Source organism: Pelodiscus sinensis, chromosome 6 (assembly GCF_049634645.1).
Source record: "Pelodiscus sinensis isolate JC-2024 chromosome 6, ASM4963464v1, whole genome shotgun sequence".
NCBI lineage: Eukaryota > Metazoa > Chordata > Testudines > Trionychidae > Pelodiscus > Pelodiscus sinensis.
In genome coordinates, this window is record NC_134716.1 from 105,632,430 (window position 1) to 105,649,151 (window position 16,722).

The following is a 16,722-nucleotide window of genomic DNA, read 5'->3' on the forward strand; positions in this document are numbered from 1 at the left end:
CTAGCACAGCTGTGCACAGAAGCACAGGAAGGCACTGAGGAAAACTAAGAATTGGAGTCTGGCTAGAAAAAAAGACTTCATATACAACCAACCCACTTATTCTGCCAGACAGATGACAAAAAAGCTATGTACGCCAATCCCCACACACATTTGCAGTAAGATACTTTGGAGTAGAAATGGGAGGATGTGGGACTTATAGATTTTAAGATAAGAACAGGAATGTTATACTAATGTATTAAAACCTGAACACCACAGGTCAAAGAATTTCATTGAGTGATTCATACATCAACCCCATAACTTCTGGCTGAGCTGGAGCATATCTTTTAGAAAAAAGTTCAGTCTGAACAAACCAGACAAAATATACCTCCTTCTTTCAAATAGTCAGAGGGATGATCCAAATATATTAATGGTCTATTAGCTAGAGGTCTATATGAAAAACAGAGATCCAAATCAAGGTTCAGAATAATATCTTTTTGAAGAACCCTAAGTGCCTCCTCTTTCCCAGAAATGCCCATATTTTTCAAGTCTTTTGCTAACAGACTTATTCCTTTATTAGGTGCATGATAAAATTTCATAGGCTCATGTACAACAAGATGGCTGTGAAGTGGAGAAAAAGATTAATGGAGTAAATTTTTTTCACAAAAATCTGCATGCTACTGAGTATTTGTCTAGATCAGTGTTTCCCAAATGGTGTTCTGCAGAACCCCAGGATTCCGCGAAGTGAAAATAAGGGATTCGCGAGAAAATTCCATTACGATAACATTTTATGATTTAAAAAAAATAATGAATATTTAAGCATTTATAAATTGTATTGAAAACAATTTTCATTTGTGTTTGCCATGATAAGTATTGCTGATAAGTATCTAGTGCCAGCTTAGCCAGAGAATGGGGATACTACTCAGCGCTGATGTCCATATATTAGACTGTTATTAGGGGTCTGCAAAATTCTTTTGAGTTTAAAAGGATTCTATGGCTAATTAAAATTAGGAAACACTGGTCTAGATGCAAAATTGCACCAATTTAAAGGGGTAGTTTTAAAACTGACTTAATTGAATTGCTACTAAAAGTTGTTTGGACACTTATTTCAGTTGAAACTCAGTTTATTTTAGTTTATATTAAGCGGATTAGAAACAATTTTAAGCTAAATCAAAATGAACCAAACAAAATGAGTATCTATATAGGATTTTCCAGGAGTTTAAATAAATCTGTTTAAAAATTAAAATAAAACCAGAGCTACCTGTATGCATATACAAGTCCTATGAGAAGTTTCTTGAAAGGTAGGAGTGGAAGAAACAATAAGGAATATATAAGGAAGGAGGTACTAAGGATGTTAAGTATCAGGTAATTGACTAATCAAATAGTCGATGCATTTTTGCAATAGTCAATGCATTCAATTAGTTGATAGGGTGTTTTCACCTTTGGGCTGTTGCTACAATTCAAAGGTGAAAGTGCCAAAGCCTGGGGTCAGCCAGGGACTCCTCTGCTGATCCCGGGCTCCATGCGGTGCTGCCACTTTGAAACGCCACAGCAGCATTTCAAAGCATCAGCACCACATGGAGCCCAGAGTCAGCTGGGGAGTCCCCAGCTGATCCTGGCCTCCATGTACCACTTTGATATGCTGTGAAGAGCTGACATCAGGCTCCTCACGACATTCAAAGTGGCAGCACCGCACGGAGCAGCTGACCTTGGGCTCCATGCAGCATTGCCGCTTTGAAGTATTCCTCTTTTCTCCTCCCCCGGCTTGCTGCCTCTATCTGAGGATGGCAGCAAGGGTGGGGGGAAGCGACTAGTCAACTATCCTGTCGACTATCTGATAATCATTTGCTTATCGGATAGTCGACCAGTCCTTCACATCCCTAGGATGTACAGAATGCGATGTAGGAAAAGTAAGAGGAGATGGATGAAAATTAGTGGGAGAAAGGAAAATGGACACTGAAGACAACACTGGAAAAGACTAAATGCAACCTTATTATATGACAGAAGAAAAAAAAGGCATATAAGCAAAATAAGGAATGAACAAACGCAAGAGTGTTAGAATTTCTGATAATTTCACAACTCGATATTGTACACAAATTCAAAACAATACATTATTTTAAATTGGGGGAAGCACGGTCTGGGGGAGATGGCCCAAGTGTTTTTCACACTGGTTAGGCAGAATCCTTCAGCCTATAACTACCAATTGAGATTTTTAAGCTCTAGTTCTGAGAGTTTTCAAATATTGAATTACATCTAATTATTCAGCATTATAAATCACAAATACAGACTGTCTAGAAGATTTTTAAATGTCAACAGAGAACATGCATGCAAAATTAGAAAAAATTTAGTTTCTAAAATACGTGGATGGTCACGTCAGAAAAGTTTATAAAATAATCTAGTTACATTAAGCACAGTTTCTTCAGAGCTCGTTTCTATTACTGTAAGAATATGATTCTAGAAACAAAACAAAGAACTTACAAATGCTAGTTTAGGGATATTCATCTTTGCCCACTAACAGAAAAAAAACTTTCACTTTTGAAGCACATCTAATTGACAATATATTGCATGTGATTCTATATGTCCAATACAAAAAGGGGTAGTTTACATTTTGTCAGGAAGAGTTAGAGATGAATAAATTGCTCATATGTGGCAAAACCAATACTCTCTAAATAAGTAATTTAATAGCCACTAAAAAGTGCCATTACAACCTTTGGCCCTTACCATTCCACACATTACAAAAAAATCATTTTAAGGAAACTGCATAAGGCACAGAGGGAGCAAGAAACTCTAAAAATTAACATACTTTTTTTTCACATGACAAAATTACGATTTCAAGTCCATTATCTTAGGCCCTTCAAAAGGTAGTGCTAGATACAATTAGAAAGCTTAGAATATTCCTTTGGCAATGGTATAAAGCTCCCATTTCTAGTCTTGTAGGCTCTTAATATATGAGACATAAAAATGCGATTTTTCATTCCTAGAAAGAAGTTATTGTTGCAAGACTGAATCTTGGCAGCCCTAAACCTCAAAAACAATAGTTGTGTGGGAAGGCAGAAGAGACTTTCCTATTTGGGGAATGAGAAAATATTTCTCTGGTAGATTGACATTTTAAAAAATATAATGGGTGTTTGAGCTGCTCACGGGTTTGGAGAGCTAAATAATGTGTAAGCAGAGATTAGGTGTAGCAGTGAAAGATGCATGATAAATTTATGACATGGTTTTATAGTTTATCACATACCTCTCCATACTTATGTACACACATACACACACACAAAGACCATTGCTTCATTTTATTGATTTAAAGGAGATTAATAAGAAAATGTCTAAATATTAAATCTGTGAACAACTAGATATTATGTTAGCTATTTAAGTAGGTATAACAGGGTGGGCAAATCCTGGCCTGCAGGTGGGATCCAGTCCACAGGGTTAGTCTTTCGCATGCCCCCACCTCTATATTTACCTACACCTCCGTAGGTATCAGGTGATTGTAGCTCTTGTTAGCGGCCAATGGGAACGGCGGAAAGTGGTGTCCCGATCCGCACCACTTCCCGCTGCTCCCAGTGGCTAAAAATGGCTATCTGCAGCCAATGAGAGCTGCAATTTCTCAATACCCAAGGAGGTACAGCAGCAGGATTTCACCAGGGACTAACCCTTAAGGGCCTCAGTTTGTTTTTAATTGCCAGTCCCTGAGCTATGGACTCACATGTATTAACATATTCATTTCAAAGCCTCTTCTGCCACACAACTGATTTATCCTTTATTTTCTGGCCTGACAGCTTTATAGATATTGACACATTATGACTCTCTTACAAGTTTCACATTAATTTAACATCTAAACACATAAAAACCCAATTTTTAGCTTGATGGGTAAGGTAACTTTCGCAATGTGGAGTTATAAAGTTTATCATCTAGATTAGCACCAATAAAAAATTGATAAACTAAAGAAAGTACTGAATTAATACAAAAATCACCCACCTAAAACACTGAATGACATACAAGATACAGAAAATTAAGATTCTGTCTATACTATGAATTCAACTATGTCAACAGACCAGATTATGTATAAATTAAATTATCTTCAGTCTTTCAGTATAGATAAGATCAGACAGACAATGATATCTCTGAACTGAACTAAAGGCTCAAGGCTAATGCTATTTTAAGCATTTTGGGGGATAACCCCGTAGATCCCTGCAACACTCCTTTATAGTGTAGATAGGATAGATGAATTTACCCAATACAACTAGGTGTCACTACTAAATCATATCATTTCATTCATTTTTTAGGAAGCTATAGGTTCCAATAACAGTAAAGTCTTAGAGCTAGATTATACATATTTTGTTTCGCACTAACTTAACTAAATGGATTTATTTACCCGAGTGCAAATCCTTAATGTAGAGACACTTAAATAAATTTAAATCACACTTATACCATATCTATGCATGATTTAAAACAATTTAAGTGTCTCTACAGTAGATATTTGAACCTGGAGTAAATAAATCCGTGTAGTCCCACCAATGGAAGATTTCTAATATTCACAAACCATTGCATAACTGAGATGGAAACCACTCATGTTATCAAACGGAGAAATAATTAATTAGGGTCAATTCAGTTAGCTCAAATTTAAAAAAATATTTATTCCATTTCTATCAATGGCTATATTAAAAAACTCAGAGAGGGAATTTGCTACCTGTAATACAAATTGAAGTTAAGAGAATCTTACCTTTATTTGATTTGGATGACTTGTTCTTGTTGGGTTTAAAACAAGAGCTCCTTGATTTATCTTCTCTGTCCTTAATAAATTTTTGTACATCATCCAAAGAAAGCTTCTGCAAAACAACTACAGGCTTAGCTCCTTTATTTAGATCTTCTACTAGCCCAATCTTCTCTACTTTGTCTTTTTGTTCACCCTTAACTTCAGTTTTCCTTGGCTCCTGAGTGACATTGCCATCTTTATCACGCTTTATTTTTGGAATGACAAAATGTTTCAATGCACCAGATCTTCCCCCCAACAAATAACTGGGAAACTCAGCCTTATTGTCAGTGTGTGGTTTATTACAATCCACTTTACTCTTACTACCATCTGTCCTTCGTTCATCCTTGCTGTTTGGTGATTTAAAGCCAGGTTTATCAAGTCTTGATTTACTAGAATCTCCTTTATTTTCTTGTTTAATACGAGGACTGTCTGGTCTTGATTTCTGTTCCCCAGAAGACAGCCTTTCTCTTGACTCACCAGACTCATGTCTATGTTTTCTTTCTAGTTTCTCAGTTTTTGAATTATCAGATTTAATCCCATGTTTAGAATCATGCTCATTTTTGCTTGAGGATCTCAAATATTCAGGTCTTCTGATCTTGGATGGATCGCCTTTATATCTCTCTGATTCGCCCCTGTCTTCAGATTTTTGTTTAAGGTTATCATGGTCACGCCTTGGAGTCTCGGGAATTGAACGTCCATCTGGTCTTTGTTTTGTTGGATCTGATCTGCTTTCAGATTTTACTCTGGAGGAGTCAGATTTAATTTCCTGTTTATGTTTAGATATATCAGATTTCTTCTCTGAGGATGGTTTACTAGAATCTCTTCTATTGTCATGCCTATGTTTTGGCATTTCAGGCCTGCCTTCATTCTTCTGTTTTGGTGTTTCAGGCCTGCTGCCTTCATTCTTCTGTTTTGGTGTTTCAGGCCTGCTGCCTTCATTCTTCTGTCTTGGCGTTTCGGGCCTTTGTTTTATTTCCTGTTTGCCATTATTTTGTTTGCCCTCATTTTGTTTCAGTTCCATATGTCTACTCTCGTTTTGTTTTGTGTCCACTGGTTTGCTCTCATTTTGTTTCACATCCATTGGTCTGCTGTCTTGCTTATTTTCATGCTTAGCTTCTATCTGTTTGCTCTCGTTGTGTTTACTTTCTATCCATTTGCTTTCATTTTGTTGCACTTCTGTCTGTTTGCTCTCGTTTTGTTGAATATCTGTTTTTTGACCTTCAGAATCTGACTTTTTCCTAAGACTGTCAGGATGGTTTTCAGGTTTAAGTTTAAGAACTCCAATAGGGTCTTCTTGGGGAATAAATATAGATCCATCATTACACTGTTTTGTTTCTTCAGGCTTTTTGATGGTGTCTGGATCCTGAGTTACAGTGGCCTGAGAGTCCACTCGTCCTGCTTGATGAAGATCAATACTAACCATCAATGCTGGCCGTGACCCATTTCCTGCAGAACCTGTCTCCTGAGAAGCTGGTTTATTTCCTCCGGTAGCACCCCCAGCCTCCAGTGGATAAGAATCTTGCTTTCGCTTTTTCAAAGGCTTATCTGCAGATTGAAAGGAAAAAAAATACACATGAAAGGTAAACTTCTAAGCAAAAGACCCAAAAAACCCTGTAAAAACAGTCCCCCCACTCAATCACAGGCAACTAACCTACCCTTCGAGATTAAGTGTTTGTCCATATACTATACATTTTCAGTATATTCAAAGACTATAATTAAGTGTTAAAAGAACATGAAAGTTATAACATGCAGAATTCATAAATGAGGAAATGTAAAAATTAGGGTGTTTCTCCACAATCACAACTGTCTTTTAAGCAGTGTGTAATACCTTTTTTACTGCAGGACTCAGTTTGATTCAGTGTATAAATAGGGTGGTAAAGAAAGCAGTGTTTTGTAGTGAACAAGGCATGGATTTTCTCTGTCTTGTTCACTGTCGTGTTTTGTTTGTGTGCAAACATCTTAAGGGACAAATACTGAATAGTGAGAATAAAAACAACATTATACTACCAGCTCTGGAGAAGTACAGTGGCAAAATAGATGACCACACTACAATTCATGTACACAAAGGGACAGTATTATGACTCTCCGAACCTGAAAACTTCCCTCACTCATCTGAACCTGAAAACTTCCCTCACTCATCTAATTTCAATGCCTTGATTGGACAATTAAAATGTCAATTTACAGTTCACAAAAACAATCAATACAGAGTAGAATCCAGATAATTCTGGATTTAAAACAAACAACACTTAGTCAGAGTGACATTATAGGTAGTCTATATAAAAATATTAAAGCATGTTTATCAATCATTAATCCTACTTCATTACTATCAGGCTTTCCAACAAGTTATTCTAAATGAACATTTTCTTGATGGGTCTCTGAAGCTAAACACTTAACTGCACTACAGCCCATACTTTCAGTTCACACAAATATTTTGTATTTGGCAAAACAAGAACTGAAATGTTGGGTCTTCTTTCTTTTTGTTGATTTTTTTAAAGGTTTAATATACCCAATTCTTTCCTGGATTCTCAGTTCTTTCAGTTTCATCTCTGTGTCAGAAGAAAAAAAACAAACAAGATAATAAGAGGAAAAAAGGTTAAAAAGAGTAACCTTCAAACTCTGAGCATAAGCAGAGAGAAGAGCTAAAACCATAAATTGATAATCTTCATGTAACTTACAAATCTCCTGGATGTGGTGTTCTGTACAATCTAATGGCATTGAGACCACCTGGAGATATATTAAGAAGTGTGCTTTACAGCTTCAGCTAACAGCCATGTGGCTTTGAGCTTATGCAGTACACGCTCATGCACTAAGCTGCACAGCTCCCAGTTTTGATCCTGTCCCCCTACAACCAGGTCTGCTGATGTTACATTCACAGAGGGAAAATTACAAACTCTGCAAGATTCTCACCTTGGAGAGTAAAAAGAACCTTCCCTTCAATTAATAAGAGCAACATGGTCAATAGCAATAAATGTGAACAGCAGATTTTTTTCCCCATATCTCTATGTTCACTTCTGTAGAACGAGGACTCTAATGACTTAAAAATACAGCATAACATGCAACATTTACAACTGCAGAAGGAAACAGCAAACAGGAATAAAACTCTACACAAAAACTTGGCTAAGTGCACATAAGGAACATTGAAAAAGTAAACAAAATTTTAGTAGTGGGAGAACTTTATTTTAAAATTTTGTTCTTGAGCAAAGTGTTTGGAATAGGATTCCCTAACAACAGCTGAAGACAAGAAATAATACTTTGTAAGTGTATGATGAGAAGATCACATAATTGGTTTTGTCTATGAACACATAATTGTCTATGAACACTCTGGATCCAAGCAGACATTTGTAGTCATCTTTCCTCTGATCAACCGACCCCCGACTCAGACTTTTAATTCAGGCCGAACAGGCAATAGCATATGAAATGAACATCCACTTGGGTATGGCCTTTTCATTAAAACCATTAGCCAGAAAATTAGTTTTAAAAAAAATAATGGTTTGGTTTTTTTAAATGCTTTAGACTGCTCCAAGTAAGAACTGCAAAAATATTTTCACATCCGGTATACAGAGAACAGCCTCCTCAAGATGGGCATCAAAGCATGAGACTAATGTGGGGAAGATGATGGAGTCATTAAGATGCTTTGATACCATCCAGAGAAGTAACAGGGGCATGAAGGTCATTCACTCGACAAGATAAAGTTCTTGATGCAATGAAAATGAATTAAAAAAATCTTAATAAGCTAAGTGATTGAAAAAAATCTTTTCCTTCAGTTTTGTCAGGACCAGAATAACTTTTCGTGACACAAAAGGCATTATAACAGTAGGCTGAAGAAGTTTTAAGCCCCTACAAACCAGAAAAGAATTTTCAGAGAAAGGGGTCTACACTTCAACTAGGTCACTATATCAATGTATTTGGGAAGGTTTAGTCTAAACTGGACTCAAACAAACAAAGACAACAGTCAAGCACTTTTTGCATGGAAAGGAACTGGCAATTCTTTTTCTAGGTATTGGATCTTTCACTAATGTAGAATGACCTGAAATTAAATCCCAACAACACAAGTTTCTTAAGGAAGAGGAGAGATCTTAACTTAACCTTATTAGTCTTATCCAGATATGGCTGATCTAGGATGTTGGCAAAAAATATTTCCCAATTTTTAAACACATTAACTAACCAACCTGCATTTGAATTAGGTGCAGAAATATTAGGGGAATGGGGAGAGAAAAGGATATGTATTCGCTCATTGAAAATTAGGACAGATTAGTCAGAAAAAAGTTGTGGGAGCTGTCAAACAGGAATGGGAACTGGTGTTGAAAGAGTCATTTATGACAGATGTCTTCTTGTAGAGGTTGATGGAGTTTTTATATGGTATGTGTAGCCTGTCTGCAATCCTTATTTATACACTCTATGGATTGCCACTTCAGTGCTACTGAGAGGTTGTAACAAGGATTAAGGTGTTGCCATTAGAACATATTGATGCTTCTTTCTCTTCCATATCTGCCTTCAGCTAATTGATTTAGTCCTCTAGTAAATAGGTATTTAGTAAATTTTTAAAGACAATCAGTTATTTAAAATTATGGATGAAACCTGGCTGGATTACTCTGTATGCGTATTTGTCCTATCATCTCTAGATACATATCCTGGATTGACTTAAACAAATGGGAGGATTTGCAAGCTAGTGTGGATCTCCTGATTTTACTAAATCAGGAATTCTAAAATTGGATTTATGTGAACACGGTCTTCTTGCTCATAGATAAAAAAGCAGAGAAAAAGTGAGTGTATTGCTGGGATACAGCATTGCTGGCTTTTCTGCACAATTTCAAGATGTCATAGGTGCCCTAAAAACACAGGAATAACCCATGTAGATTGTATCTGATGGCTACAGCTGGTCACCCTGAATCCTGGCTTTGAGATGGGATTAGAGAATGGGAATGATGAGGTTTATGTCCTCTGACACACTCATGCCAGGGTGGATAAAAATCAATTATAATAAAAAAATAAAAAATAAATAAAAATCAGATTTTTAGTATTTTATTAAAAAAAAGTTTATCATTTAAAAATAACAGTTACAATTAAATCTCATAACAAACATGCTATACCTTCACTTACGGTCTCATAAAAAATGAATGAATGGCTCTAGTCTATGTAGCCTACCTACCAGCTCTTGCTTCTTCAAAGTTCTGGACTTTCAGTTTCTCAGCAAACTAAAGTAACATGTAAAGACACAGGCTGGATAGGACTGATTTTTGTTCTGTGCTGATGTGGTAGACCTGGACCAAGCACTGCAGAGGAGCTAGTTAAGACATTGTCTTAAAGACAGAGAGACTATAAATAGGAAAGGATGGAGGCAACATAGAAAGGAACACTGGAGTGGACTGTAAAGAAAAAGGGAAGACATTATTCAGCACACACAGCTTCCTATACCCTTTCTCTCTTTTGCCACACACACAAGGCATGACTTCTGGCAACAGAAGTCTTATCTGTGAATATTTTGAAAAAATTATTTCCCTGGGTAAAAAAGGAAAACATGTCAAGTGTAAACAATGCAAGAAGATGATGCAGGGCCTAGTCACAAGAATAAAACATCATAAGAAAAACTACTTTTTGGGAGAAAACAATGTGGATATGTCTGAAGAACAATATGGATCAGCTGGTTAGTAATAAAAATGTTAAATTTAGATTAATTAACTAATCGAATAGTCAATGGGATTTCCATCGACTATTCAATCAGTCAATAAGGACACCTCTGCCTTTGAACTGTTGGAAAAGCCCATCCCGCAGGTAGCATGGGACCCCTGTGGTGCTTCAACCTTTGAAATATACAGGAGTCCCAGTGGGGCTCTTGTACACTGCAAAAGGAGCACGGGGCCAGTGTGGGAGTCCCCTGCTGGCCCCATGCTCCCTATGGGCTTCTGCTCTTGTACATTTCAAAAGTAGAGTCTCTTGTACATTCCAAAAGCAGAATTGCAGCAGAACCAGCACGAATCGAGACTGCTTCAGTCCCCGCTCTCTCCATTTTCTGCTGTGCCTCTACCTCCTGCAGAGACGATGCTGGGGGGAACTGGATTTTAAGCCAGCTCCCCACAGCACTCCTGTTCCCCCCACTCCACCTCTATCAGAGAGAGGAAGCACAGGGGGAGGGAAGAGGGAAGCAACTTGTTGAATCACTAGTCGACTATCCAATAAGTTTATGCTAATCAGATAGTAGACTATTCATTTACATCCCTAGTTAGTAACTTAAATAATTCACTTTGGAATGCATCATTCTTCAAGATTCTTTCTATGCTTGTCAGAAAAGTGATTTAACAAATAAATTCCCAAGCTGTTTGCTATTTTGGATGCTACTAGAAAAAAAATTAGCTTAGCTAAACCTTATGGTTTGTTTAATTAGTTAACTAGGTGTATAATCCAACACCCATATATATAGTACAGAAAACCACAGTATAAGAAATCTAGAGTTGCCAGTTGCCACTTAGCTTTATTTTTTTTATTTTATATTACATAAAAGATACCCTTTTCTTGGAACATCATGGCCATAGATGATAATAGTGATGCCATAATCTAATCTGTATTTTACTTCAGCATAATCTGGGTGGTCGACATATGCCTTTGATGTCGACACCCGTCCAGACTACCGCGCTGAGCCATGTAAATTTAAATGAAGCGGCGATTATTTAAATTGCCGCTTCATTTTCCTATGCCTGGTAGCCTAATCTACATGCCTCTGACGACAGAGGCATGTAGTCTAGACGTACCCATAGATTCTATATGCAGAGGGGAAGCATGGCAGATAACAGAACACCCACAGACACAAAATAACTCAAAGAAACACAGTCACTCTACAAAGTAACATCCTCCACCAAGTTACTGTCCTGATGGGTGCTCTACTCCAAGTACCTAAAAAATCATCCATAAACTATGGAAGGGCATTCTGAAAAGAAATATTAAGTACTCACCAGCAACCAGTCTCACAAAATTTTCTATCTGTCCTGAAAACATGCATGATAGCATAGTGCTGGGGAAACATGTATAGACAACTGTCTGAAATGACTATGTCCTTAAGTCTGGCTGTAGATATGGACTGTGCCTAACAGAATGGGTAATCATCCTGGGGGGTGGGAGGATGCACTCCAGAAAGATCTGTAATATTCTAAAATGCATCCTGAAGCCCACTTCAGTAGTCCTTAGGTGGAAATCTGGCATCTCTTCATACTCTTAGATGCTGCATAGGATCCACATTTTGGGAGAGTCATGAACTCAAACCAAAGAATTAAAATGGCTGCTTTGGAAAAGTCACTGACAGAAATAACACAGATCTTATCTTCTTTTTGTGGAAACTGGAGCTCTTCCTATGTGGTTCCACTCGTCTTTGGGGGATGGGCTGACACTTGACTGAGCAAGACCATTGTCTGTCTGTGAATTGCTATATTTTCTCTTCATTGTAGGGATGCCAAGAGATCACAGGGTGACCATAGAGTCCTTCAGAGAGTGAAGGGATTCATCTGTTGTATCGTGAAAGAGATTTAGCTTTTTTAAAAAACAAAGGTCCTCTGCTGTATTTTAAACTTCCATGGGGAGACCAGAGTATTGCAGCCACTCAACTCGATGCATGACTATCGCAACTACCAAGAACAGAGTTTGCATTAGCTCCTTGGAGGCAAACTTTGGCAATCATACGGAGAGCTTGAAAACGTTTCTTCTGGTCTTGATGCAAATAATCAATATAATCATATCTGATGTAATTAATAGTCACACTTTTGCCATTAAAACGTCTTAGAGATACAGGGCAACCAACTTCTTGACTTCCAGATTTTTTTTTTCTTTTTAGACATTGCTTCATTTTTTTGTAGAGTTACAATATTAACAAGTGAAGCAACAGCTCCATGAACTGGCTTACGATGGTCTTAAGAACTGCTTGATCCAACTATATTATCCTGGACATGCATCCATTCTGCTGAGCAAAAGAATGACGTGATGTTTGCTTCATAGAAAGTGTCCTAAGGGAAAGTTTTTGTTCTCAAGACATTATCAAAATCATTTTTTTATGGAGTTAAGAAAATGTAGTATCTTGTGAAACTACATTATGGTGGTATTTTCTGTGAGGATCAGAACCTGATCAGGAGAGGATGTTGAAAATGAAGGGAGGCTAATTTGATGGCTCAGCTTTCCAGTCAATTAAGTCTCCTTTCTCATTCTTGAACCTATACCCTCAGAGTAACCACAGTCTAAGATACACCCTGCATCCCTGTCAAATATTTGTGAGCATGCCCAATAGCCAAAGGACTTTACAACTGGAGCCAGCATATGTATCTTCATCTACTTGTTTTCCAGGTTTGCAAGACAGCAATGCCAAATGAAAGGTGTCCACAAAGGAAATAGCACATCAGGAGCTGAAGTTGGTATAGTGGCTGAAGAGTGTTCACTGGGTCATTTAAACAATTTTCTTTGGTCTCTCTTTCAAAATGAACACTTTGTCCAAGGCAGTATTCCAGATAACTGTAAGTCAAGTTTCCAAGGTTCTTGAAGCTGGCTCCTTACCATATTTAAAAGGAAGCAGTATTCCTGCAGATATGATACAGTTGCCATGAATTCTTACGTGATTTTAGACCGTCAAAGGGATTAGATGAAGAAATTGTCTAAAAATGGCAAGGCTTGAATATTCTGTTCTTCAAGAGTATCATGCTGACACAGGTCTTTTGTAAATACCCGTGAAAAGGTACAGATTAAGAGCAAGAAACTGGTATTGTTAGTGTCCTTCATTTTAGCAGAACTGTGGGTAGCTTCAATGGATCTACCATATTAATATGTTATGCCAATCCTCTTTAAGAATATCTTATAGATGTCATGGAGTCACCTTAGTTGGATCATCCTTTCATCTCCTTTCTCTATATTGATTTTCTTCTGAATTTATTCAAAGATTTCAGGATCATGATATCTGGAGTACCTCCATTCCTATTCAGCATCTCAAAGGAGATTGATTCCATAGGACTGATCCTTGGATGGCATGGATTAGAAGATATAGAACTGAATTAACCTTTAAATATTTTATTTTTAAGAATGTGTGTGTGTGTGTGTGTGTGTGTGTGTGTGTGTGTGTGTGTGTGTGTGTGTACAAATTTAGTTTAACATAGAACATCAAGAAGCCCTAGTGTTTAAAAGATTGTTCAAATAAGCTTCCAAAGTCTCTGCAACAAACAGAATTTACAGTCTGCCATAAGTTCAAGTCTGAAAGCAGAGGATTTTAGAAACTTATGTTGAGGTGAGACTGTTAATTGGAGTCAAAAGACCATATCTGCTTCTAGTCACACAGGAAAGAGGAATATCCCCATAATAAGGGATGTCAGGAGAAAACAAGACGAAACAGTCTCCTTCTCCTGGAGTCCTTGTAACTCACTGCTTTTGTCAATCTGATCAATATTTCATCAGGGATCATTCACATTAGTACTCTACAAAACTGCACCATTCAGATGCTGAAGTTTCCTACTAAATCACTCTCAGTTTAATGCACACCCCTACTTTAACCTTTCCAAAGAAACAGGTTTTCAAGAGGAAAATGTTGGTTTCCAGCAAGCTCACTTTATGAATTGATAAAACTGTTTGGAAAAGAGTAATTCTCCACAAATACTTGAAAAGATAATGCACATACTTGGAATAGTAAGAAAATCTGAGAAAAAGATGAATATACGATGAAACAACATTTAGGAGGGATAATTTGGCTCTTAATTTTAAATGTAACACACTGGCATTATCCTTAATGAAAAAATAAAGATAATTTATTCAATTACAACTTGTGAAAGACTGATCTTTAAAATTTGTTTAAAATCCATCAGCTTGTGAAAGTGGCAAATTCTTAAAAGTTTGTCGAATTGTTTTATGCTCCTTCCCAAACTTTCCTATGAGAGATAACTGTTTTTATTCTGACACCTTTATACCTTGGGTTAGAAAATATTTAATTATGCAATGATATGTATGCAACCTGATAATGAGAAAAGCCTATGCCATATTATGGTAATTAATATCAGAGTGGATTCAGCCACCAAATACAAACTACAAAAATATTACGTTCATCTTAATTTTCAACAAATTTATTTAGGTGTTACATAAGACTGCACAAAGAATAAGGGACAATTATTTATTGGACAATTACTTTTGTCACAAATCTTCTATCTTTTCAATAGGTACAGTTGTAGTCCTATTATTAGGCCACAGTCTGAATAAAACAATTTTATTTTATATCCTGAAAAACTATTTTGCAGATGTTTTTCAATGTATCCTCGAAACTAGAATCACTCTTCAATACACTTCTACTTGAAAAAGTCTAGCCTACATTGCCACTAGAGATCTGTATTATTTTGAAAGAACATTCAAAATTGTTTTAACATGGTTTGTTTGCTCAGTCTGTTTAACTTCTTTAAAAAAGGAAACAAGCAATTTTTATAGATGGACTACATCTTTCACTGAAGCATCTGAAAGTATCTATACATACTAGGGATGTTAAATATTGGTTAATTGAATAAGTCAATTAACCTCATGAATTCTTACTGCATACTCGACTATTCTATAGTCCGTAGGGGTGGGGACAGTCAGTGTGCTCTGGCCCCACTCTCAAGGAGCTCCCTGCCACGCCGTGCTGCTGCCTCTGCAGCAGAGGCAGCAACGTAGGGTGCCAGGCGGAAGCTGTTCCATGAGGGGAGCCAGTTTAAAAACCTGTTACCCATGCTGTTGCTTCTGATACAGGGGCACATTTGAGCCTCCGTCCAGAAGGAGATGTGAACTCCTGGACCCACTGCAAGCCGCAACAGAGCCAGGATGCATGCTTGCCTTGTTCCTAATACACTTTAAATGCAGAGCCACAGCGGGGGTAGGTCCCAGACCCAGCACAAGCCAGGACTGAGCCGGTCTGCTGGACAACATGCTAAAAATGTACTGGCCGTGGGTGTGAGGAATGCATGTAGTGTATAGCATTAACCAATAAACTTTTGCTTATCGGTTAATCAATTATAGTACATCATCACTAATACATACTAAACTGAAATTCTTTTTTCTAAGTTATTACAAATCACATCTGTGTTAAGCATCTCCCTAACTCGTTTAAAAATAGTGCACTAGGAAACTTTTTTTCATTACCAATGCTACATTATGACATTCGCTTCACCTAATGTAGTGTATTGTGATATAAAAAGGAAAGAGACTACATAAAGTTTATCTTTCACACATGCAAGATATGTAACAGCATCCTATTTTGTCTCATTTTCTGTTTTGTAGGGACACTACATTTTTTAATATAGCTATTGCTCCAAATTGTTCTCCTCCCATTTTAAGTATTCTCAAATATCTCATTTCAACTTCTTCCTTGTATTTGAGACTTACTTTTATATAGGATAAGTATACAAATATCAAAGAAACTCATGTCTGGTTTTTTAGTAGAACAAAGAAAGATCTTAAGCTTCTACCTTTCATTTTATACATACCAGTAATACATTGCCTATAGCTACACATTTTGTCATCAAATTTATAGGCACTATTAAATTACAATGCCCCAGGCAACATCAGTAATTAATTCTCATTTGTAATTGTTCATTGTGTTTTTAACATAAAAATTATGTTACAAAAAGATTACTTACCAATAACTGTAGTTTTGAGTGTATTGCTCCTGCATATCCACACTCTTGGGATGTATGTGTCTGCTGCTTTCAGCTTGGAACCATCTAGAAAAGAAGTGTCCACAGGGGACGGGCAAGTGCCCCCTTACAGATCCAAACACTCGAAGCAAATTTATAAATGGGATCACGTAGCTGTTTCTTCTGTAAGTTTCAAGAATCCACAAAGAGTACCAAAGAAGTGGGGAGAATGGATCTTCAGAGGCAATGTACTGGAAAAAAGGCAGTTACTGGTAGGTAATCTTTTTCTCCTTTAAGAATTGCCTCTGTAGATCCCTAGCTATAGCGTCTCAGGAGAAGAGCTGAGAATTAAGTGACAGATCTATGAGTGCTCTCCCAAAC

The 16,722-nt window shown here is 37.1% G+C and overlaps 1 protein-coding gene across 8 annotated transcripts in view; it reads right to left on the minus strand.

Moving 5' to 3' along the window:
- The window catches only part of NIPBL (NIPBL cohesin loading factor), a 312,487-nt gene that overhangs the window by 109,231 nt on the left and 186,534 nt on the right, over positions 1 to 16,722 (minus strand). For 7 of the 8 annotated variants that reach the window (XM_075932528.1, XM_006139460.4, XM_006139457.4 and 4 more), the window contains one exon: positions 4,697 to 6,274. The exons of the other annotated variant lie outside the window; for it this stretch is intronic. In XM_075932528.1, coding sequence (XP_075788643.1) covers positions 4,697 to 6,274 — 1,578 coding nt within the window. The remainder of the gene's footprint in view (positions 1 to 4,696; positions 6,275 to 16,722) is intronic. 8 annotated transcript variants of the gene reach the window in all.